This window comes from Pteronotus mesoamericanus, unplaced genomic scaffold (assembly GCF_021234165.1).
Source record: "Pteronotus mesoamericanus isolate MK-2021 breed Mesoamerican mustached bat unplaced genomic scaffold, CSHL_Meso_final scaffold_21, whole genome shotgun sequence".
NCBI classification, from domain to species: Eukaryota; Metazoa; Chordata; class Mammalia; order Chiroptera; family Mormoopidae; genus Pteronotus; species Pteronotus mesoamericanus.
In genome coordinates, this window is record NW_026555310.1 from 13872709 (window position 1) to 13898411 (window position 25703).

General features: G+C 36.8%; 1 protein-coding gene across 1 annotated transcript in view; it reads left to right on the forward strand.

Annotated features, from left to right (window-relative positions):
• The first annotated feature begins 811 nt into the window (after positions 1 to 811).
• SYT10 (synaptotagmin 10) overlaps positions 812 to 25703 on the forward strand; it is a 58487-nt gene continuing 33595 nt past the window's right edge. The window contains exons 1-2 of the mRNA XM_054590886.1: positions 812 to 962; positions 18708 to 19065. Coding sequence (XP_054446861.1) covers positions 812 to 962; positions 18708 to 19065 — 509 coding nt within the window. The remainder of the gene's footprint in view (positions 963 to 18707; positions 19066 to 25703) is intronic.

The following is a 25703-nucleotide window of genomic DNA, read 5'->3' on the forward strand; positions in this document are numbered from 1 at the left end:
TCATTCTTCTTTCTTTGGATGTCTGCTTTGATTTTTCATCTAGATATTTTTAAAATTTAACTTTTTCCATTTGTCTTCTGTTGAAATGACATTTCATTAAAGTAGACGGGTAGAGAGCACCCATCTGTAGCAAAGTTGAAGGGACTATAGGGTTGGCGAGGAGGTGGGCTGAGTCTGGGAAAAGTTCCGAGAAAACGAGCTCTCTCCGCCCCGCTGCGCACCAAGGTGAGCACCCGTGGCCTGAGCCGGGAGACCCCGCACAGGTGCCCGGCCCCCGCCGCGCCGCCCCGCCCCACCGGGCCCGGGGTACCGTCCGCGTCCCCAGCTGACTGCGGAAAGAGTGCTGTGCGTTCCGCCGCGAGTCGCCCGGACCCGCGCCGAGCTGCGATTGGATGCGCCGTGTCAGGCACCCGCCAGAAACACAAAAGCGCTGGGAAGGGGAGGGGGCCGCTCCTGCGAGTCGAGGGCTTCGGCTTTATTCCGTCTCCCCTGCCTCCTCTGCACTCCATGCCGGGGTTCTCTCGGCAGCTCGCCTCGGCTCGCTCGCGCGGCCAGGAGTTAGCGCAAACCTCGCCGCCGCCGCCGCCGCCGCCGCCTAGCGTGGGTTCCCGCCTAGACTCTCCGCCTTCCCGTGTGCCCTCAGCTCCCGCCATGGGGCCAACTTGGGGCTCCTAAGAGTTGCTGCCTCTCGGCCACGCGCTCTCCGGCCAAAGTCCCTGCGAAAGGGATATGGCTTAGGGCGCCAGAGGGGCCAGCCTAGAACTACCAGAAAGGGGAGGGGACGGCCAACTGAGGAAAAAGAAGCCAAACGATGAGTTTCCACAAGAAGGACGGGGTGAGCAGCCTGTGCCAGAAGGCGCTGCACATCGTCACCGAGCTGTGTTTCGCCGGCCAGGTGGAGTGGGAGAAGTGCTCGGGCATGTTCCCCCCGGAGAGGGGCAGCCAGGGCGGAGGCAGCACAGGTAACTGGGGGAGGGCTCCGCTCGCGTCCCCGAGCTCCGCCGGGACCCCGCGCGCTCCCCTCGAGCTCCCGGGTCCGGCGCCTCCCGCGCGGCGCTGGGGGCATCTTTAGGACGCCGCGCCTTCCTACCTTGCTCCTTCCTCCCACTCAGCAGCTGGCTACTTGGAGCGCGGACTGTTCGAATGTTGTCTGCCCATCTCCATCTGCCGGCTCCTTCCACTCCTCTGGTCTGCTCCTTGCCCGCCGTCTCGCTCCGTGGCTTCCGCACCCCGTCGCCGCGCACTCCCACGCCTCGCGTCTCCCTCCCCGAGCGGAGCGGCTAGCGCTGGCGGCGGCGCGGGAGCCGCTCGCCTGTGGGACTGGGGCTGCCCTACGTGGTCCTCTTGGTCGCGGGTCGCGGGTCGCGGGCTTGGGGAAGGGGCCGGGCAAGACAATCCGTGCTTGGAAGCCAAGAAATGCCTTGCATATGGAACCGCCTAGGCCTTGGAAGCGAGGATCCCCAGAACGGGCAACTCGCAGCTGCAACCTGTTGAGCACTTGACAGTTTCCTAAACGCTTTAATATATATGATTTTCTAGGGCTTCATGACAACTTTGGCAAAACAGCAGGGACTACTGATCATCCTTTAGGCGACAACTAAGGCTCCAGACAGATAGAGAGTAAGTGAAAGAGACGGAAAAGGTTATAAATCCTTTCCACACACAGGCTCTCATACACACCCCCAACATACAGGCAAATTCCTACCCCTTCAGGAAACTTTAAAAGAAATGGGGTAGGAGGGAAGAGGACAAAGGCTGTCAGAAATCTGGAGATGGAAAGAAATCTCAGGTGGCTGATTTTTCTCTGGGTGGGGGGGCGAGAAAGGGGGAGGGAGGAGGGAGGGAGGGAGGGAGGGGGGAGGAGGGGGAGGGAGAGAGAGAGAGGGAGGGAGGAGGGGGAGGGAGGGGGAGGAGAGAGAGGGAGAGAGAGATTCAGAACCTCTGTTTTGGTCATGCTTGGGGGCAAGGGTTTTAACTCCCTGCGCAATGGTTTGCTATCCACACAGGAAAAACGGACTCCAGGTTTGTGGTCCTTGTGGTATCATGACGCCCCTGTGAGAGTCACTTGTTTTGAGAGATAAACACTGGTTATGGGAATTTTTGGCATTGGGCTGAAAGGTTTCCATTCCTCTTGAAGGACCTCGTTTCTTCCCCTTCGCTCCCCTGTCATTTTGGTCTCCTGGCGGGGCTTTGTGCGTCGCGGGTAGCCAGGGCAACAAGTAAGAGCTGGACCGGTAAGCTCAGGGCAAGAGCCACTGCAGAGATCCCTGTGTGCTGGGAAGGAGGCCAGGAGGACACACTTAGCGACCCCACACATGCACCACCACCTCCAGCAACAAAGGAAGAGGGGACGGAGGTGGGAGTAGATTTGGTTTAGCTTTTACATACCGATTTAAATGGAATATCTATGGGGTTCTCAAATTCTCTGATCCCAGGTAACAAGAACCAAGAGAGGCTTCTCCTTAGACCCCGGAACAGAATGATACATAGTTACTGCTGCTGTCCAAGTACTGGAAACTTAGATATTTTGTGAATGTATGATAACCACAACCAAAGTATTTTCCATTTGCTCAGTAGGTATTAAATTCCTAAGAATGTATGAAATTCAGCTATTAGAGAAAACAACTGGATGAACATCTCATATATGCATGTCATGTGTATGGTTGCTAAGCATGAGATAAATAGTCAAAATAATGTGACCTTAAAGTTCTCTGTGGTGATATTGGGTAAGCTCTTCTGAAATGTTTTAGTGATGCACATGCTAAAGATGAGACTCAGAGAAGAGGATACAATGAAAGAAATGACACTATTTAAGTTTAAAGACCTGTTTTTTTGGTCATTTAACAGTTGATACTATGGAGAAAGATACTAATTTCTCCCCCTCTTCCCCTCTTTGTGATCATACACCAAGTAGTGGTTTCCTGGGTTTCGGCTGCTGGTAATGCAGCACTTTGTGAAGATTAGAAACCGAATAGCTCCTAAATCTTTGTAAATGCACAACTGTGTCAGCTTAAGGTAAAACACGGTGCTGTATGTGAATTGTAGAAAGGGTTCTGAACTTACCCTAAGCACTACAAAAAGTAGTCATCATTCTAATTCCTTTTGGACTTTCCCTTGGGAATAAAAGAGGAAGAGGGTTCGTCTGAAACAAATACATGGACATTTTTCCCCTTAAGGGAAAATATATACTATTCAAATGTGGTATTTGATTTAATATGTGAATATATATATATTGAATGGCTGTCACTAGAGAAGACACTCTACTAGGCTATATATGAGATATAAAGATGCACAAGACTTCATTACACTTTCCTTTTGTAAATCTATGCAACAGAAGGAAAATAATTTAATTGGAAATAAACTACCAATATCACAAAGTATCTATGAAGTGGATTCTAATATTATTTACCAAATCTTTATATTAACTAGCCACTCAACTTCGTGTATTTTAAAGTAGATTTTCTTATAACTTACACACTTGTGCCCTTTATTATAGATCCCAAAATAACACTTTCAGTAGGGGATCCTTCTACTCGCTGTGTAATAGGAAGCACATTACTGGTAGGAGGACATCGACAGGGAATGGTACAGTGGTTATTTACTTTGAATGTTAATCAGCACTGCCCAGATGGTGTCAGTTACTCTAAGGTTGCAGTGACAATTGCAGGCTTCCAGACTGTGTATATTTTTAGATTCCTTCACATCAGGGTAGAGGGAGAGAAATTGAGGGAATCACAATTCAGGTCAATCCACATTAAAGAAGTTATGAGTCATATGTATAAATAAGACATTATCCTACTGGTTTTTAAAGCGCCAGTAAAGTGCAAGCGTCGCCATCCCCCTGACCATAACAGCAGTCGTAGGAACAGCAGCAGTGATATTGACATTGAGGATCTACCAATTAAGTTGACCAATCCCATATTTCAATAAAATTTTTGAAGACCTAGACTGCATGCAACTTCCACCACTAGTTAATTTACTCTTTTGGAACAGTTTGTTAAAGACATTATTAATGACAACATCACTAAGACACTAGAAAGTTTTTGCACTCTTTTTACCACTGATTCTCTTCCTCCCCTTAAAGGCATGTCACTCACTAAATCATCTAATGCACAATATGATTTAATACTAGATTACTTAGGAAAAATATTAAACAATATATTGGTCTCAAATGTTCTTTCTCAGATATACTGTGACCATATGTAATAGTTTTTTAACTGGATTTGGGTTTGTTTCCAGTCAGTCTTTAATTGCTTTTCCACATCCAAATGCTTATGAGGTTTTAAGAAACTATGTTGTAAGAAGAAGGGGAAGAGCAAACAGAGGAACAGGAACAGAGGACTCACAAGCATGAACGATGCGGGGGATTGACTGGGGGAGTGTGGGGGATGGGGTGGGAGGAGCAATGGGGGAAAAGGGCAAGACAACTGTAATTGACCAACAATAAAAAAGGCTATGTTTGAAAGGCAGCCCTCATAAATCATAGCTAATCGAACCGACTTAAACTCAGTCATATCGCAGTTATGTAGATATAATTTAATTTAAATAAATAAACATCTAATACATCAGTGTTTTAATTTTTGCATTTTATACTTTTAATTTGAAAATAAAAATTCTAAAATATTTAAACAAATTCTTCTCAATTCATGCATGTTCTTAAGTTTCTTAGATGTGTAGGCAAATGACAAAGAATTTCATTTGAAGTTACTTAATTACTAAGAGGTGGCTACATAAAATTTTTTAAATTATGTCATGATTTTCCTCTGTGATTAAGGCCTTATAATGGCTTAAAATAAATAAGGGGACTGCATAGGTTTTCTCTATAGACAAAGCAATGAATATTCAATTAATTTATAATTTTTATATCAATACTATATTTTATACATTTTAATGATTTTTATATCACAGTACTGCTACATTTATACATTTTAATGATTTTATAAAGAATTACAATTTAAAAACATAGTGGAAATTTTTCCCTGGCCTTGTAGGTTTGGAATAGAGTAACTAAACCATAATAAATTGAGAAGTATAGACCCTTTTGAAGAAAGATGTGTAAGAGGACTTTTTTCCTTCCTCCCCATTGTCATCCCACTAAGAATGGTTCTACTCTTTCTGGTCTCATTTTTACTTGCTCATCAATACCTGTTGTGCTTGGTCTCATTTTCTCTAAAGAGAAATGGACCACTACCTTCAAAGGCCAAACAGATCTCAGCAAGCATCTAATATTCTTTATTCTGAAACATGAATATTTTGTCAGTATTAGCAGGATATTTTCTCTTGTAATAAATTAAGGTCTATATTTCTTCTTTATATGAGCAGTGAATCTCTGAAACCTGATTTTTATAAGAATGATTTTATATACAAAGTATATAGCTATCCATTTTATTCACATTTTCTTTAAAACCTAATCATCATAATTTTGTTTTATGGGGAAAATATTCACTTTGGGGGCATATCTGCATTCATTACAAGTTTTGTTGTATAAAATTCTGACAGAAAACAAACATCATAAATATTTAACAAAATTTCCAATGCTGATTAAAATGATCTATATTTGAAAACGTAATTGTCTTCTTCCTGATTTACATTTTATTCTGCTGACAATGTACGTATTAAGTCAACAGAATATAAGCTTTTTGAGGACAGTCATTTGTTTACTGTTTCATCCTCAGTGTGTAGAAAAATCTGTGGCTCCTAATAGAATCTTAATAAATATTTGTTGAATGAAGCACTTACTATGTGAAAGAATGAATAATTGAATCAATGAATTTACCTTCAAGAAGCCTCAAATTTCCTTATTTATAAAATTATGGATGTTATTTAATAATCTCCAAATCCATTCTGTAAATAAATAGTATATTTTTGTATCTTTGTGTCTTCAGTTCCTGTTACAGTACCATATGTAGATAAGCATCAAAATATTTAGTTTAAGACAATGACAGAAATTAGAGTACTCAAGGCATTTAAAAGCTAGAATATAATGAGCAACATACTCATGAAAAAGCAGAGAATACCATGACTAAATTTGGATTGTATAATAAATGTATTAAGATTATTGAAGTTCTGGTGAAGGGGAAATGTCTGTTTAATATATCCATTTACAGTGGTAAAAGGAAAGCCTGTTTGTTTGCTCAAGCAGAAAGTAGGAAAACTACATCATTATTCAAATTTCTGTTAGTAATTCCGGTTAGAACTAGAAATCATTGTTTTGAAGTTGTGAAAGCTAATGTAGGAAAAACTAGCAACTTCTCAAATCACAACTAGTTAGTGATGGAGCTGGGATAAGAACAAACCTAGGGCTCCTTATCCTTAGATTCCAGGGTCAACAAAAAGCAGGAATAAGAAAAGAACATGGGGCCATTCATGGTGCTAAAAGGCATTGGAACAGATGTTTGCAAAGATAGTCTCTTAACTACGATTATACTGTTGGCTGTAATTAGTGGTATATCGTAAGATATCAATAAGACTTCCCAGTTATCTAAATATGACCCAAACCCCATACTTTTTTTTATTAGATTTGCTGTCACCCAAATGCAATACAATGTTCATTTTTTACTTGATTACATGCATGTATATGCACTTAAGTGTACACAACTGTTTATTCATATTCTTTGCCAAATATAATTGATTTATTTCAACAGTAAAATCTTGTATATGGTTTTAGTGTGTTTCAAATGCACAGCTTTGAACTCATATAAATATAGCTCCTTTTATGTGTTCATTAAAAAGCCTATAATGAAAGCAGATATTAAATTACCAGTTAAATTGTTTTTGTTAATTAAAAAAAAATTAATCCTCACCCGAGGTTATTTTTTTAATTGCTTTTAAAGAGAGAAGAATAGAGAGAGTAAGGGAGAGAGAAACATCAAGGCAAGAGAGAAGCATTGATTGGTTGTCTCCTGTGCACCCTTAGAGGGGAGATTCAGACTTGCAACCTTTTGGTTATGGGATGATACTCCAACCAACTAAGCCACACAGGCCAGGGCTGTTTTTGTTAATTTTTAAGAAAAATAATACCTTAAAATTTCATTTGTTTTATTTTCCTACCATATTTTGGTTAAGTAATTAACAGTCCATTATTATTATTAAAATTTAGAATTACGAGCATTGAAGACAGACAATTACAGTGGAAAAGAGCTAAGAATTATCTGTTTAAACGTTCTAAAGTATAATTGTATGAATGTGTCAAAGAAAACTAGATCTCCTGATAAGGTGTGTTATTATGAAAGGTCAATAATTTATTTTACTTGTTTCTAATTTGTACAATGCCAATTTCCTTCGTTGGTGGATTACTCAACACTGGCCAAGTTTACAAACAGAATCCCTGACTGAAGAGATGGCTTCTTGCTATTATCTCATACGATAGCTTTTCTTTTTCTCATAGCATTCAGTATCCTAAGTGGCCACCGAAGCTGTGAGAGCTGACATTAACATGATTTATGTAGACTATTAGAAAAAAAAAAAAAACCCAGTACATAAAATTGAAATTGTGCTCTGATGAGCTCAGAGCTAGAAAGGTGGAATCATCCTGGGCTGGTTGGGGCAGTAGGTGGGTAGCAACTGATATTAATAACTATTTTTTTCACTCAGATAGATCCTGAAGTGTGTTATGATCTACTGTCTAATTTAACATTCCATTACTGAATTAAAAAAATTACAGTTTTTTAAATCTTGTATCAATTTGTTCATACGGCAGAGTTATTTTAATTGAACAGCAAGACTATTGTTTTCTTTTCAGCCTTCATCTTCCCATAATTCTGTTTCAAAAGTCATATATTTATAGAAATAATATGACAGTATTAAAGAGCTTACTATCATTTCTAATATATGTTTCAGTATGAGTTGTTAATGTATATGAAAGGTGGTTTTAGCATTATGGTTTTAGTCAACAACTATTTATTGAGCACTTACTACGTGAAAGCCACTGTTGCCAATAGTAAAATGTACTGGTGCCATTAATTAATGCCATGCATACTTGTTCAAGTTAATTTAAATATATAATCAATATACAACCACTGATTATAAATCATTTATTCAGTATAAAGACTTTTGTTATAAATTTGGATATTTGAATACCATATAGGGATACTGCATTTGATTGAATCTAAGATATTGTTGATTATGAGATGCACCATTATTTTATATGGTACCAAGAAAAAAATGAATGTTGCTAATTAGAGACTTGACACTTTTTTATGCCATTGAATTTTTAATGTATACATATGGAAAGGCCACTTTTGAAACTTAGACATAGATTTTAAAATACATATCACTATTGTACAAACAAACTAAATAAATAAATGGGTTAAAGTAACTTTAAAGTTCTGAGTCTGGTTCTTCTGAATGGCATTTTGATTCAGAGTTGGTGATGCCTTTGTTATTCTACTCATTATTGGACTGTATGCCGTTAAGAGTGCTATGAAGAATGTTAGTAATGCATTTTTTTTTCCTTAAAAGAATTCATAAAACATAAAACGTCTGTCGGTGCTGTGCCCCAAAGCTAGCTGGACAATTAGGTGGAATGTGGGCAATGTTGCCATGCCAAACTCATCTGACACACTGTCTTTCGCCACCCAATCCCAACAAAAGTTGGGCATAAAGGGTTAAGTGTATGCTTCACAGTTCTCTCCAGTTATTTTTTTCCAAGCCGCTGAGATTCATTCTATGACTTTCAGTGGTGATGACTTTCCTCTGATGCATACACAGACAGAGAAAACTGTGATACCATTACTTCCTGGCTGTTAGTAATTATAACACGTCATTGATACTAAGACTCATTCTGATTTCAGAAAATGAAAATGTTTAAAATAGGGATTTTATAAACAAATACAATGTACAGTTTTTTTAATCACTTACTGAAATTCAAAAGAAAGGCAAAAGTCAATACAATTAAAATGGAAACTGTAAAAGGCATTGATGCAATGATAAGTAAGTTGAATGACTCTATATTGGATTTATAGATGAAGAAGAGACTGCTAGTTGTTTCCCAGTATTCACTTTCCCCTATTGTTTCACAGATTGGAATTATTCCTTTTTAAGTGGTATGTGACAATTTTTATAAAAAGCTTAAGGACTTTTCTCAGCCTCCCCTGTGTTTTGGTGCAGCCATATGGCTAAGTTCTGTCCATTGCAGTGTTAGTAGCAGTGATGTGCACTTCTCCCAGGTTGTGCCCTTAAAATGAAAGGACAGTCTCTCATCATCCCTTTTCCCTTGTTATCCTTCCTCCATCCAGCTGCCTGAAACGTGGACATGGTGGCTTGCCATCTTGGACTTTTAAGAAGTCAAAACCCTTTGATAGCAAAGCAAAAATACAGAAGAAATCAGGATTCCAGACACCTTGAAGCTAATGTACTTGCCCTGGTTTGCCTGTGTTGGGACAGTTAGTTACATGAGCAAGAAGGAAAATTCTGCCTTGTTTAAATCACTATTAATTTGGTCCCTTGTTATACAAATGAAAATTATGCCCTATTACAATAGTAATTTCAAGGTCTGTCCAGAAAAAGTTCAGCTATTGTTAATAGAATGAGAATGGTTTGAGTGACACTGATGTAACCTAGATGCCAAGGAGAGTGCACTGGAAGGCACATGTGTGAAGAACGATGACTTCACTGTACTAATCAGTAGGGGTGGTAGAGGCCATTGAGTGAGCATGTGTACTGTGTGGCCATCACATTCAAAATGACTAAGCAAATAGAGCAACAGATCTGTATCAAATTTTGCATTAAGCTTGAGCATTCCTCTGCAGAATCATTAGGATGATTCAGAAGCCTTTCAGGGATGATGCAATGAGTGCAGTGCACATAAAAGTGTGAAACAAATGTCTCAAAGATGGTTGAGAACCTATTGAAAGTGATCCACGTTCTGGAAGGCCTGCAATAAGCAGAGCACCTGAGAATGTTGAATGTGTATGGGCTCCGATCAGCAAAGTACGGCAACTGATGGTGTGAGAACTAGAAGCTAATCTGGGGATTCTGAAAACTAGTATGGCTAAGATTTTGATGCAGGATCTTGGCATGAAATGTGTTGGGTCAAAATTCCTTCCACGGCTTCTGCTACCAGAGCAAAAGGAACATTGTGCTGTAGTTGCTAATGACTTGATTCAAACTGCTACCAATGAACCAGATTCCCTCAAGAAGGTTATAACTGGAGATAAATGGTGGGTCTATGTGAATGGCTATTATCTGGATATGAAGGCCCAGTCGTCCCAATGGAAGTTGCCTGGTTCTTTATGCCCAAAGAAGGCACAGCAAAGTTGCAGCAAGATTAAGAGCATGATAACCATGTTTTTTGATTGGGAAGGTGGTGTCCATCATGAGTACGCCCCTCCAAGCCAAACAATTAATAAGGAGTTCTTCAATCGGTTCTTCAATGTTCTTCGTCGGTTAAGAAATGCAATATGATGAAAATGTCTGCAGCAGTGGGCAACTGGTGATCAGCAGCTTCATCACGACAACGTGCCTGCTCATGCATCAATCACATCTCATTCAGAGATTTTTAGTGAAACATCAAGTCACCCAGGGGACTCAGCCCCCCTACAGCCCAGATTTGGCACCCTGTGACTTCTGGCTTTTCCCCAAACTGAAATCGCCTTTGAAAGGGAAGAGATTTCAGACCGTAGATGAGATTCAGGAAAATACGATGAGGCAGCTGATGGCGATTCCAACAAACGATTTTGCAGTGTTTTGAACAGTGGAAGAGAGACACTGAGAGAACTGTGTAAGGTCCCAAGGTGTCTATTTTGAAGGGGAATGAGGCGCCATTGTTCTGTGTACAATGTTTCTTGTATCTTGCATCATCTTCAATAAATGTCTCTATTTTTCATATTATATGGCTGGATACTTTCTGTACTGACCTTGTACTATATGAATAGTATAAATAAACTTCAAAAGTAATTCCAGATTTTCATCTCAGAGGCAGCTTTTCTCAGCTTCCCTGAAGTAGCTTGCTTAGAATAGAAGTTTTACTTTGATTTAAGTTTGATCCCCCCTCTTTCTCTGCAGAATGATGCCACGCATATGGTCTGTGGCCAGGCAGCAATGGGGAAGCACCAAGGAAACAAAAAGCTTGGAATATCTGTGAACTAAATTACAATTTATGATTGATTATGAGAAACCACTTTTTTGTACATTTTCAGAATTTACTAGCATTTAAAAAATTTTTTAAAATATGATACAGAAAGCGCAGATAAGAGTATCAACTAAAGTAGTGGTAACTGAAAATTCAGAGCATGCCCATTGGTCTGTGCTTTTCTGTGAAATGATAGTCATCTAGGCATGAGTAGTAGGTAATTCAACCTAACAGTTTTCACAAGCCACAGTGAGTAGGACCACGCAAATGATATGGTCTGGCTATTCAGACTTTAGTAAAGTTCCGCTTTCCTGAAAGTTTCTAAGGAATTGGCTTTTATGCTTACTCTGTTTTTGGATGAGAGGGGTCTTTTCTCACTTTTTCAGAACTGTGGCAATTTATTCAAGATATTAAGAAATGATAAAAGTATGATTTCTATAGAAAAAAATGAGTCAGAAATATAGTCAGAGAGAGAGGTAGTGGTAGAGCATTGACTATGCATATGTATGTAATCAAACCAGAGTTTGAACAGTTTTAAACCTAATTATCTTTTAGCCTAATCTAATTTTTCTAAATTTCATTAACTCTTCATCTTACCAAGATATAATAGGATGAATGTTACATAATGGATTCTTTTTACCATATTTTGCTATGTATAATGTGCACTTTTTGCCCAAATTTTTGAGGGAAAAATAAGGATGCTCATTATACACAGTTATATTGATTACATACCATGGGTATAATAATGGGAATACAGTGTATAATGCACGCAAAAACATGAGTGCACTTTATACATGGCAAAATACAGTAATTATCCAAAGACATTAAAAATTGGAACTAGAGAGTCTCATTAAGTCAGCCCATTGCAATGGGTAACTTCAGAGTCTACATGGAAAAGGCAAGCCAGTTGTGCATATCACCCTGGCCTCCCAATGGTTGGCCCCTTTCCACCAGTGACCTTCTCTTCTTCTCTACCTTATCTACTCTCTTCTTTTATGATCATACCCAACCACTTGTAATTATGCTGAAAAATACTGTCTTAGAATTATAAATTCAGATACTGCAACCTACAACCAAAAGCTTCTATGGTTTCATCTTTCTCATTTAGAAACTTCAACACATTCACCTTTCTACTTCTCTGTGAATTCCATATCAATAAAATACGGCATCACACCTAGATGCCCCTCTCATCATTGCAATCACTTTCTCCTTTGAGGTTTATCACATTCTCCTGGGGCAGAAGGGACCTCATTCATGGGCAAATCCGTCTGTCTCTCATTCCCTACACCAACGCAACTGAATAATTAGGTGATTTTAAAAACATGCAGACTAGTATCGCTACATTAGTATGAAATTTCAAAAGAAGCCTCAATTTTGACCATACATTTTATTTTGTCCTATTCAGTTTTCTTTTGTTCTCTACAATTCCTTTGTCAAATTTTTCCCACTCTACTTAAATATTCCAAACTATTCCTAGATAATCCCAAATAACTAAAATTGACCCTAACTCCCACTTTGTAGAGAACTACAAACAAGAATTTGACTTCCTACCCAAAGACCTATAAACTTACCTCATTCCAGAACTATCCTTTTTTTACAAAGGAAAAAGTGATCCAATTCTTTTACCTTTGCTTCAGACTCCATCCATTTTCACCTTTTACAGGACTACATTATTAATTATTCACTCTGCTTAACTTCTTATCTTTTTGTCAATTCATTCCTTTCCATAAGTTTTAAATCATACTTAAGCACTGCACATCCTAATGAAAACGACTTCATCAACTCCATGTGCTACACTAGTTGTTGCTCTTGCCCTCCCCTTTTCCTAAATAGTCAGATTCTTTTTTATTTTGTTAAGCAAATTTTGTTGAAAAAATATGTCATAAAGATCTAAGCATTAAACAGTGGATTTTGTTTTTTTAATACTTTTAATGATTACTCATAATTGCAAGTAGTGTAAAAATATATAAAATGCAAGAAGCTTGTTTTTATAATCTTAGTTTTATTTTTCAAAATAAAATTGTGTTTAATACATTTTATTTCACTTGTTGTTATCACGGGGAAATACCTTTCTCCTTGCTTTATATTTCTGGATGAAAGGAACTGTACAAGATAGGAATATTCATGGAATCTTGGTCTACTCCCATCCCTGAGAAATGACTTAGCTATTTCCCTTTCTTTGAAGTGTATGCTACATATCCACAGGAAATAAATATTCTGTACTTCTTCATGTAGTGAATTTTACAGGGTAGAGTCCTAATGGGGAACACCTGTGGTTGTCCAGCCAGGCCTGTGCCTGTATGGGTAAGTTTACTTAATTTAAGGTGCTATATTAGCAAGTCCACTTTCTGATAGACCTAAGTGATATTCCCAATTACTTTAATTGCTACCAGCATGAATACTGTTTCTGTTTCTCAGTTGTGTTATGCCAAAAAAAAGTAGGAAAATGGAATGCTGTTTATTAGCTTCCTGAATACTAACATTTACTTAGAAATGTTGGTCTCCATTATAGACAAATTCACTCTTCAGTACCTAATTATCATCAGAAGGTGAGTCCCCTCTTTCTACAATTTGTGACCCAACATTCAATTCATACCCAATCCATATCTTTGCATCTTTTCCCCTCGGTACTCTTGTTTAAAGAAAGATAGTTGATAATAGCAGCAACCTGTTGTTGTACATGTTTTGCATATTACAATGTTAAATACTTTATATACATTTTCTTATTTAAACCTCACAACATTCCTATGAAATAAACATCCCTATTTTACTGAGGTTGTTAAAACCTAAATGACTTGCCCAAAGTCACACAATCACAGAGTTGTCATTTGAATCCATGTCTAAATTGTTCCAGAGTACGAGATGTTATACTAACTTCCTAGTAGAAGGCTTTTTACTGGCAGAAGGCCGAATCAGGCAACTTTAAGTCATTTGGCATGTTGAAATCCACAGACGCTGAGTGTCTTTTCAGACAACTCCAAAAATATATATTCAGTAGCTCCACAAACATTTTTGACTATGTGATATATACTAGACAGTAAAAATAAAAAAGGTGAATACATTTGGGTTTTGATATGAAGGATCCGGGAGTAAGTGTATTGACAGTATGTGAACATTGGGAGAAGAAAAAAAAAGTGCAGATCCATAATCCTGTATCCACAATTATGAAACCTCAATACGCTGAACACTGAGCATTATTTTTTAAATTATGACAATTTGGTATTAATACCTCACCTGAATTGGCATTTAACTATGTATAGTCTTCAATGATACCACTCAGTTTTAACTAATTCATACATTTCATTATAGCTATATTAGTGTGTTTTACTACTGGATGTTATCCCAGATAATGTGTACCATATTGCCTTTGTAATATCCAAAAGTAAATAATTTTTGAAACACATCATGTTCCAAGAGTGTGGGGTAAAAAATTATAGACCAATCGGTTATTAAGATACTAGTGTTAGAGTGATGTGTGTGCTTTAGAGGCATCTAAGAATAAAAAAGGAAAGAAGAGCTTTAGGGAAGAGGTATTACTGTAACTCATTAATGAAGGATGAATAGAAATTTGCCAGGCAGCCAAATAAGAGGAGAAAATGCACAGGAGCTACATGAAACAGCCTGAACAAATTCAAGAGCGAGTAATGGTGTAGTGAAGTTGGATCAATAGCCAGGAGACAAATCACAAAGATGTGGAATGCCATGCAAAGTTTGGATTTGCCCCAGATGGCTAAGGGGTGACCTGGAAGTATGTTAGGCTAAGGGTGCTAGGGTGACTGTGTATCTCAGTTGCCAGGACATGACTTGGTTTCTTCATGCTGCCCTGGAATTACTGATAGCACAACCGTTCACTTTCCAAAGTGATTCAGTTGAAATGTTTTATGGTTCCCCAAATGATAGAATCAGATATTGATTTTAGAAAGAAAATTGTTCTTTCTAAATGAACAGTTTTTTCCCCCTACTTTACATTGTCCCACAGTTTCCTTATATCTTGGCTTTTAGTCCAACTAGGTAGAAGGAAGAGAAGTTAATTGAGTTAAATTATCCATAAAAATATAATGCACATGGAGCTGAAAATAAAGATTAAGAAGCTATCATTGTCATATTTATTCCTCCATTTTAAAACCACAGTTAATTTGAATAATTAAATGCAAATTAAAACCCCAATGAGATACCATCTCACACCTGTCAGAATGGCTATCAATGAATCAACAAACAACAAGTGCTGGCAGGGATGTGAAGAACGGGGAACTCTTTTGCATTGTTGGTGGGAATGCAGACCGGTGCAGCCACTGTGGAAAGCAGTATGGAGATACTTCAAAAAATTAAAAATGGATCTGACTTTTGACCCAGCGATCCCACTTCTGGGAATATATGCAAATGAACTCACAACATTAATTCAAAAGAACATAAGCGTTCGTATGTTCATTGCAGCGTTATTTACAGTCACGGAGATAGGGAAGCAACCCAAGTGTCCCTCAATAAATGAGAGAATAAAACAGCAATGGGACATTTACACCATAGAATACTACTTGGCTATAAAAAAGAAAATTATACCCTTTGCAACAATATGGGCTGACCTGGAAAACATTATACTAAGTGAAATAAGCCAGTCAGAGAAGGACAAATACCATATGATTTTACTCATGTGGAATCTCATGAACAAACTGAACTAACGAGCAAAGTAGAGACAGACTCAGATTGAGAGCAGATAACAGCTAGTGGGAGGGGTAATTTGGGGGGTGAAGGGATTGAACAAAAAGGAAAAAGGACTCATGGACATGGACAACAGTGTGGTGATTGCTGGGGGGAGGGGAATAAAAAGAGACTAAATGGAAATAGGAAAAAATACAATAAAGATTAAATTTTTACAAAACCATAGTTAATATTCAGGAAACATTAATTTCATACATTTTTCCACAAGTATGATACTAATGAAAATAAAAAGTAAAAATAAAGTAAACTATGAAATGTAAAAAGTAATCACATTCTTTAGCAATGGACTATAAATGGGAAAAATAGTCAATGGAGGTTTTTTTGTAAGCAACTGGAAAGTAAGGAAAATACTAATATCTCTATCACAGTATGTCAAAATTAACTTTTATCCTTATAATTAAGTAGCAATAAAAACTTGGAATTATTACAGTTTCTGAATAGATTTCCATTGGCTATGAATCAGGAGTTTAAAAAGAAGCATTTTATTTTACCAATCAGGAAAATGTAAATTAAAACAAGGTATCATTTCCCCATGATCAGTGCAAATTAAAATACAACAATATTTCTCTGAGATTGTAGGAACTGGCAAACTCATATAATGTCTTTATTACAGCCACTCCAGGGTACCTTTCAGAAATATCTAGTAAAACTAAATATGTGCATGAGCTATGACCATGCAATTCTGTTTGTAGATATTTACCTTAGAGAAACATTCACAAACATGCACAAGGAAGAGAGTGCAAGGATGCTTATTGTAGCTATGTTGTAAAAGCAAAGCATTGTGCATAAACTAAATGTTCACCATGATGAAGTCGGACCTCAAATGACATGAAGTCCTCAAGTATTGCTGAGTAAAAGTATAAAAATGGAAGAAATATGCAGTAAACCATTTATGTAAAAAAGTATATAAACAATTTGATATTTTTATTTTTTTAGGAGATATTTTTGCATATTAGTACTTGGGCTGAAAAAATACACACCTAACTGGGATTAGTAGTTATTTCTGGGGAAGGGAAGAACCTGCTGGATTTACAGGGGTGGTTAAAGGAAATGATGTTGATTCTGTGTTCATTTGCTAAGGCTGCCATGACAAAGTTCCACAGACTGAGTGGTCTAAACAGCAGAAATTTCTTTCCTCAGGTTGTGGAAGCTACAAGTTTGAGATCAAAGTATCAGAAGGTTGATTTTTTTCTGAGGTCTGTCATCTTGGCTTGTAGAGGGCTGCCGTCTCCCTGTGTCTTCATGTGCTCTCCCCTCTTTGTGTGCCTTTGTCCTAATCTGCTCTTAGAAATACATCGGTCTTAACTGGATTAGGGCCCATTCAGATGACCTAATTTTGCCTTAATTACTAATTTAAAGGTCCTATCTCTAAATGCAGTCACATTCTGAGGTACTAAGGGTTAAGAGTTCAACATACAAATTTGGATGGGGTAGAGGAACAGACATAACTCAGCTTGTAACATATTCCTAACAATTTTATTTAAAACAAACGAGAAATTAGATTCATATTTGACACTGAGGCTAAGCAGAGTTGTAAGAGAAATTACAAAGTGATTTGAATCTAGAAAAAAATTCCCCTTTATGGGAAAATTCTTTGGTCTTCAGAACTTTAAGAGTGCCAAAACACCAGATTGCTCGTATTGGCGATCTAAGGAATATGAAAATGGAAGCAGATAGGATATTTACTTTTTAAAAATAGACTTTACTTTTTAGAATGGTTTTAGATGAACAGAAAAATTGGAAAGATAGTACAAATTTTATTAGCCATCATGTCTCCTTAGCCTTCTCTTTGCTGTGACAGTTTCTCAGACTTTATTGTATTTTTGATGACCTTGACAGTTTTGAAGGGTACTGGTCAGGTATTTTGTAGAATGCTCTACTACTGCAATTTGTCTTATATTTTTCTCACAATGAGACTCAGGTTATAGGTTTGAGGGAGGAAGACCACAGAGGTGAAATGTCGTTTCCATCAGGTCATATCAAGAGTACATACTAGCAATACGATGCATCGCTCTTGATGTTTACCTTGACCACCTGGGTAAGGTTTCTCCACTGTAAAGTTACCCACTGTTTACCCCTTCCCAAACCATATAATTTGGAAGGAAGTTCCTATGCGCAACCCACACCTGAGTGAGGATATGTGCTCTACCTCCTTGAGAGCAAAATATCTACATAAATTGCTTACAGTTCTTCTGCATAAGAGACTTGTCACTTCTCTCCCATGTATTTATTTACTCAGTCTTATTAACTATTTTTGCTATATTCCTTTGAATCACTTTATAAAATAAATATATTAATTTTGTAATTATTTTAAAATAATATTTCAGAGGTACTTACATAACAAATCATTAACTAATTTTGGATTTTGGAAATTAAGAGCATGCAAAGTTATCAAACTATGAAGTTTGAAAATACAGCAAATAGTGTACACATTCCCTCTTAGTAATATACTATTCTCATTTACACTATATAAAGTAGTTTATACAAATATTTAACATTATTCTCTGCTCAGAAAGTGAGAAGGTTACATCTTTAGATCAAAGATGAAGCAAACAGAAATACATCTGTATATGCAGTTTCTGAGTTTCTTAAGCTTCCTGACTTCATGGCAGCTTACAAGTTGACAATCTTCATTCTGCCAGCTCTTGCAGTGTCCTTGGGAATAATATGCATAATATGCACATAACATGCTTTTTTGGTACACAGCTGGAAACTTTTCCAAGGATGGGGTTTTTCAAATGTCTCCTTTGAGAATTTTCTGACATAATTACTGATTTTTCTCCCTACAAAGATAATATTAAATTTTTGAAATTCTTAATTAGAAAACTATTAATAATGATAATGTAAAGTTACCTCACCATTTCTGCTCTTTTATGTACTTATCAATGAACTAATATTGCTTTACATTTTAATTTTACAGATATTTCGGTCAGCTTGTTAGCAGTCGTTGTCAGCTTTTGTGGCCTGGCCTTGTTGGTTGTCTCACTTTTTGTCTTGTGGAAGTTGTGTTGGCCTTGCTGGAAGAGCAAACCGATGACTTCCAACATCACGACTCTTCCGCAGAGCACTACAAGTGTTCCTCCTGAAGAGTTTGAGACTGAAGAGAAAAAGGAGGTTAAAGAAAATGGAAAGCCAGCACTAAAAGCTATTGAGCCTGCAATAAAAATCAGTCACACTTCCCCCGATATCCCAGCAGAAGTCCAAACTGCTTTAAAAGAACATTTAATTAAACATGCACGTGTGCAAAGACAAACTACTGAGCCTACATCTTCATCCCGGTAAGGAAAGATGAAACGTATAAAACTGTGTGTGTGTGTGTGTGTGCATGTATGTGTTGTGTGGTTTCATAAGAGGGAAAAACTGAGGTGGGAGAGAAAACATAAACAGAAGAAATGAGCAAAACATAAGAAACCCAATTGAATAAAGAGAGAATGGGTAGGACAGATTATTATAACTGACTCTTTCCCTTGAAATATCATTAGTTGATAATTGCTGCTGACAATCTTTCAATTTAGTTTAATTCAACCAATAAATATTGAGAAAAGAGACATATCATGAAATCATCTAGAAATTCACAATCAAACCTAGTAATAGAGACTGATGTTTATAGTTGTTCAGCACCAACACCATAAACCTGGACCTGCTAGAAAATTCATTGCTTCCTTGAACTCACATAGACCAAACTCATATATTAGGCAGAGTATGACAAGTTCCACAAGAGCTTGGGTGAATATCAGGTGCATACCAGGGAATATACATAAAAGAAAGGAAGAGAGGAGAGTTCCTTAAGGAGATGCATTTTAACTCAGCCTAGACAAATCAGCAAAAATTTGCTTGAAAGAAAATAATTTGCTATAATGTGTTTCAGACTGTGTTAACAGTAAAGGAAAAAAGGATTCTTGTGAGGAGTCATTTTTTTTTCCTACTAAATATGGTCTTTAAAATAAACAACAGCATGATAGTAGCAGGGTTTTTTTTTTAATTTTCCACAAGTAGCAACTAATTTTAACCTAGAGCAGGATAATCAATGTTATTGGGAGATAAGTTGCTAAATAGCTGATCCTGATCTTACTTTCCTACCTCTCTAAATTGAAGGTGTATCCATGCTTTCTGACATGACATACTTTTGTGTATTCAGAAATATGTCAAATTGCAAAATTGGGCATGGGTCATATTTGCTACCAGAATTGAAAGAATATGTTCAGTATATCTTTTATCAAGTAAAAAAGGATTATATCTATTAATAAATTCTCTTCTTCCTGAAATAAATTGAAAAGGTAGAAGTAAAAATATTATTTGTGGGATAAAGAACTTGAGAATAAGGATGATGGATATACAAGGGTATCTTTTCCATGTTATATTTTTCTATTTAAATTCTATAACTAAGGTATGCCTCATATTTAGTTATTATTTTGACAAGTTTTCTTGAGAAGTGGCCCTTAGGGTTATTTTAAAATTTTTACGATTTTTATATAATATGACCAAATATATGTTCATTTAAATTCATTTACTACGGATATTTAACTGTAAAATCATTATCCCATGTGACACTTTTTTAATATATACAGGAAAAACTGTTTTAAAATCATCTCATGCTGTTACTTGATCACCGCTATTGTCATTGTCGTGCACTGTTGCCAAATATTATATGTAATAAAGTATTAAGACACTTAGGAATTTTAGGTTAGTCAATTAAACTACAAAACATTTTTAAAATATTAACAACAACCATAATATATATCACCACCTTATTAGTTTCAGAATTATTCAACTCTTTTAGTCAATAAGTGCACTCCACATTAGAGCTCAATTCATGAGGCCAGGTTGAGGTAAGCTATGAAAATTGCCTGCCTTTCTCTGCCCAGATGTTTTTTGGAAACCTCAGAAAAGCAAAATACTATCTCCAAAATATTGTCTGTTGAATATAAAGAGACATTTTATCTGATTATTCCTAGCTAGGAGCGAATGAAAGAGTATGCACTAACAACACATGTGTGAAGACTTGGTCTTGGATACAGAATTAGTTTCTAGAAACAGTATACAATAGGGATGAAGACCCATCATTCTAGCCCTGGATTTCTTAGTAATTATGTGCAATTGAATAAATCAGAAAAAGACTTTTTGTCTCAATCTTAAAAAAAAAAAACCAAAATTGGATTGTACATATCTCATATTTTCTAAGAGAAAAAGTGAAAGCGAATTCATAATTTTGCTAGAACTTTGATATCACTTCATCTGCCTCTTTGAATTTCCTTGTTTATGTAAGTGGTTGATAAAAAAAGAAATACTGTATTATTTTTGATTGCTTGAAATTTAGTCACTTTGCCAGGCACCTTTCCTGCAAATCCTCTACCCATTTGCATGAAGTAAGTGTTGTTAATTATCCCCACTACTTGTGAGCTAACTGAAGCCCAGAGAGATTTAAAAATTTGCCTGAAGTCATGCAGCTGGCGAAGAGTTAGAATTCAAATTTTTCCAAATTGATGAAATACATTGTAAGCAATAAAACTAAGCAGATACGATTTTTCACCAAGATGTCAGTTACAAGTCTGCTAAGGACATGTAGCGTGCAGGTTGGAGAGTGGGGTATCATTCTATTCATTCTACTCAGAAATGTGGAATTATATGTGGTTATCATGAACGACTAGAGTCATGATTGTAATCTGGGTGGCCTGGGGATGAATTCCTGACAGAAAACTTGATTATATCTAGTTCTCAAAAATTCTAATTTACATTAATTACTTTATCATTTTAGAAATTACCTTTATATGGAGAGGAAGAGGAAGTTGCTGAGTTCATTATGCAGTGCACTTAGGCACAAAGATCATTGATGCATTTTTATAAATGAGATTATTCTGCTCAAATGCTAACTTTTCACTGAGATGTAGTGAAATCAAATCACACACACATACCCAAAGAGTTTAAATTCAGTGCTTGGTTTCCTCACCTTATCAGACTATTCCAGCTCGAGCTGGCTGTTGGGACTCTTCTTTATTTGGCTCAGGAATAGGCAAGAGTATGACAAACGTTATACTCTTTCAAGTTTTAATTGTCTCTATACTTTTCATCTTGATCTGTTCAGAAATTAACAACACTGCTAGAAACTTCTACATTTTTTAAGTTCTCGTCTTCATTTTCAAATGGACATTTGGCCCCATTAGCCTGCCAGCTATCCAAACAACCCAGCAGCCATTTGTGTATTTCTTCATTACACCTTCTTCTGGCATCCATCTTGATTGATTGTTCAGTCATCCAATAGGCTTATTCAGTACATATTTATTTCTGGGAATACTCAGTGTATTCTACACATGCTTTCCGGCCCACACATTCAAGGGAGCTGAGAAGAAATTGGCAACATAATGCAGAGATAAGATACTTAATACCAACTTCAATATAAGCAAGTATAAGTGCAAACTGTATAGTGGAAAATGCAGAATTCAGAGACTAGGACTATCATTTTCAGCTGAGGTTTGGAGGAGGGCCAGCCAGTAAGCAGAGGCTAAAGGAAATTAGGAATTTACATACCTGGCAATTGGGGCTGTGCATCCCAAATGGAAACATTTTATGTGAAAATACATGCAAGAAAAAAATCTCTCTAAGAAAACAGTAGGTAAATTACCTTCATCAGAATATAGAATTCAGTGGCGGAATAATAGAAAAGTCATCTGGAATTAAAGTATGAGGAGGTCTTGAAACCATAGCTGAGATGTTTTAAGTCTGGTCTGTCAAAAATATTTGCAGCACAAAATTGCCTTCAATAAAGAGCTATGTTTTGGGAAAATTAATTTGGCAAAAGTTCATAAGATAGACTATAGGAGAAGACATCTATTTTCAAACAAATATATTATTTAAAGCACAATAAAAAAATAAATTAGCAAGTAACAATAAAAAAGACAGAATCCTGAGAAAAGTTGTAAAGGAAGAATCCAAGATCCCTTATTAAAAAAAAATTGTGACAGGTCAGTCTTTCCAAGTGTAGTCCATACTTTTGTAAAGCCTGACATTCAAACTACTACAACCTGATAATACCAAACTACTATTATAATATTTTTGGAGGCTCCAAAACCTCCACACATATAGCTGTACACTGCTTTCTCAGGCAGAAATGCTGCCAGATTCATTTCTGTATTGCTCCTGACACCTAAACAAAGTCCTATAGGAACTCAGGGTACACAAGGTGGGACAAAAGTAGGTTTACAGTTGTTCATATGAAAAATAATGCAATAATTAATAAATAATAATACAAGAGTAAACTGTTTTGCCTTCTCACAACTGTAAACCTACTTTTGCCCCAACCTGTATTTGTTGAATAAAAAAAGCCATCAACAACAAATGAATGCTATGACTTCACCTTATCCCTTCAAATAACTTTTTCATGGTTGCCAATGAGAACGGTACCTGACCTTTTAATCATCCTCCTATAGTCCTCAACTCTACCTAGGTGCTTTTTGTACATGCTAATTCTTTGGTCTAGAATGATGACCTCTTTTTATTTGCTATAAGATCTTTAAAGATAATGCTTCTAAAAGTCTATTGTTTCTGCCCAGTTACAAACTGTTATCCTTTATTATTTAAAACTGAAGTTACCATGTAGCAATTTATTGCTTATTGTCTTGTTATTGAGCTCTAGCTGTTCGCTGAACTAGATGCTAAATTTTTAGAGAACAAGGCTGTGTAACCTAATTTCCATCACTGCATAGGTATATAATAAGCATCAAGTGAATGCTTTTGATTGATTGATATCTCTCCACTTCAGTTTGCTTTTATAAATGCAGCATCAGGTGTTGATATATACTGGGCTCTTATTAGAAAGAGGTTAATCACAGTATACTCCCAGGCATGAGTATGAGGACCAATTTTCTGGGCATTCATTAGTGGTATAAAGGTGAGGTGAATAATAAGTGGCAAAATAATTTGTTGAGGATGAGGAATTATGTAAGTTAGTCACTGTTAGAATTCTAAGTACCTATTGAAAATAATTAGGAAACCTAATGGCAGACCCAGTGGACAAAAGCAGGAAAATGCACATGGGAAAAAATTATTGATTCACATGTTCTGATAGATTTATAATTAGCTTTGGCTGTTTAGAAAAATAATTCTTAAAATCGTTACACACAGTGTTAGAAAGAACACTCTGCATATACTTTTTAAAAGAGAAGTGAAGAATTATATAAAAGTATATAAAAACTGTATTGAAATTTCTCTTTAAAAAAGTACCAAAAATTGCAGTTACCCAGTCCAGGACACTGTAAGGAATGGAAAGCAAGATGTTACATCACGGGAAAGTTTAAAAGGTTTACTAGGATATCAAGAAGCAGTACTTGTCCAGAACAATGGGAGAAACTGAGATCTATCTTCTTGAAATAAAACTTCATAAATCATGCTGAGCAAGTGCCACAGGTAGCTGAATAATCCCCTTTATGAAACATGAGTTTGGTGTATGCACTAACTTCTTTTCTGAAATGGGATGGCTCTTTAAACCAAGACCAGAGATGAAAATTTACAAAATAGATTCAAACTTGAACAATTTGTTTCCTGGCAGTAATAAATATTATCTCCTCTTTAAAAGCACTAATTTTAAATTGATTGAACCCTCCTTCTTCAAAGTACGAGTGTTTGGGAACTTTGACTCTATTAATCACAGGAATCTTAGGGTAAATTATTTCATACAAACTTCAAATGATATTTCCTGAGTCCCAGTATATGTTATGAAATTCATAAAACGATGTATACTACTGACTTCACCATTATAAAGGCCACAATCAAGTAAAGGGGTTTCAGAAGGAAATTTTAATCTGAACAGGGAATTTTGATACACTGTTTGCAGTTATGCTCAGTGAAATGTGGAGGTGCAGAAGGGGTGTCACCCAGGGTCGTAGGTGAACTCAGCTGGAAGACTAAGACATTTTCTCCCGGATCTGGCTGAAATAACCAGGAAGTAGGCTCATGATAGTGAGCAGTGTACTTCCAAGTAAGGGAAGGCCTAAATGGCACACTGTGCATAGAGATTTAGAGCTAGAATATGTAGTTGAGATGAAAAGACCTTCTAGAGATCTAGAAACAGGATATTCTTTGATTTATTATTTTGGTCAGTTATTAATGAGTTTTTTTTATATTTAAGGCTTCACTTTGTATCACTTCTTTTCTTGTAATATTAAACATGTTTTCAGAACTTTATTTGTATATTGAAAACTACCAGTATACCTTTTCCAACCTAATTCATAGCATTCCTTTAAATATATATTTGAGCAAAAGCAAGAGATTTATCACTTGCTGCTATAATTTTTAAATCTTTTTTTAACATGGAGAAAGGTCAGAAACCAAGTATTTTCAGAATAGCTGAACATTTATTTCATTAATTGCTATTAAATCACAAGATGCCAGTACATTATTTGAACAGAATAAAGATGTTAAGTGAATTTTAACCATTATATCACATAATTGAGGAAAAAAACAGTTTTTCCTCCAAACAGCTTTTATTATTATTGGATTGTTAGTGAGATGGCTAAACGTTTCAGGGAAAAATGTTTAATTAATTTATTAATTCATTAGTATTTATTGAATACTTGTATGTGCCATGCATTTTTATAAACATTTGATATATAATAGGAAGAAAACTGGCAAAAGTCCCCACCCACATTCTTATGCAAAAGAACCAGACAACTAAGTAAATTACATGATGTATTATAAGTAATAAATTCTATAGGAAATAACAGTGCAAAATAAAGAGAATGGTAAGTCTACATAGGGGTGCGGGCAGCGTTGCAACTTTAAACATGATAGCCAGGACAGAGTTTGCTGAGAAGAGGTGGGAGGGTGGGCCATGAGAGTGTCTGGGGAGAACTTTCTTTGTGGAAGAGGGAGCCACTGCAAAGGTCCTGAAGCTAGAACTTCATTTGTGTCTTTTGTGTTCCAA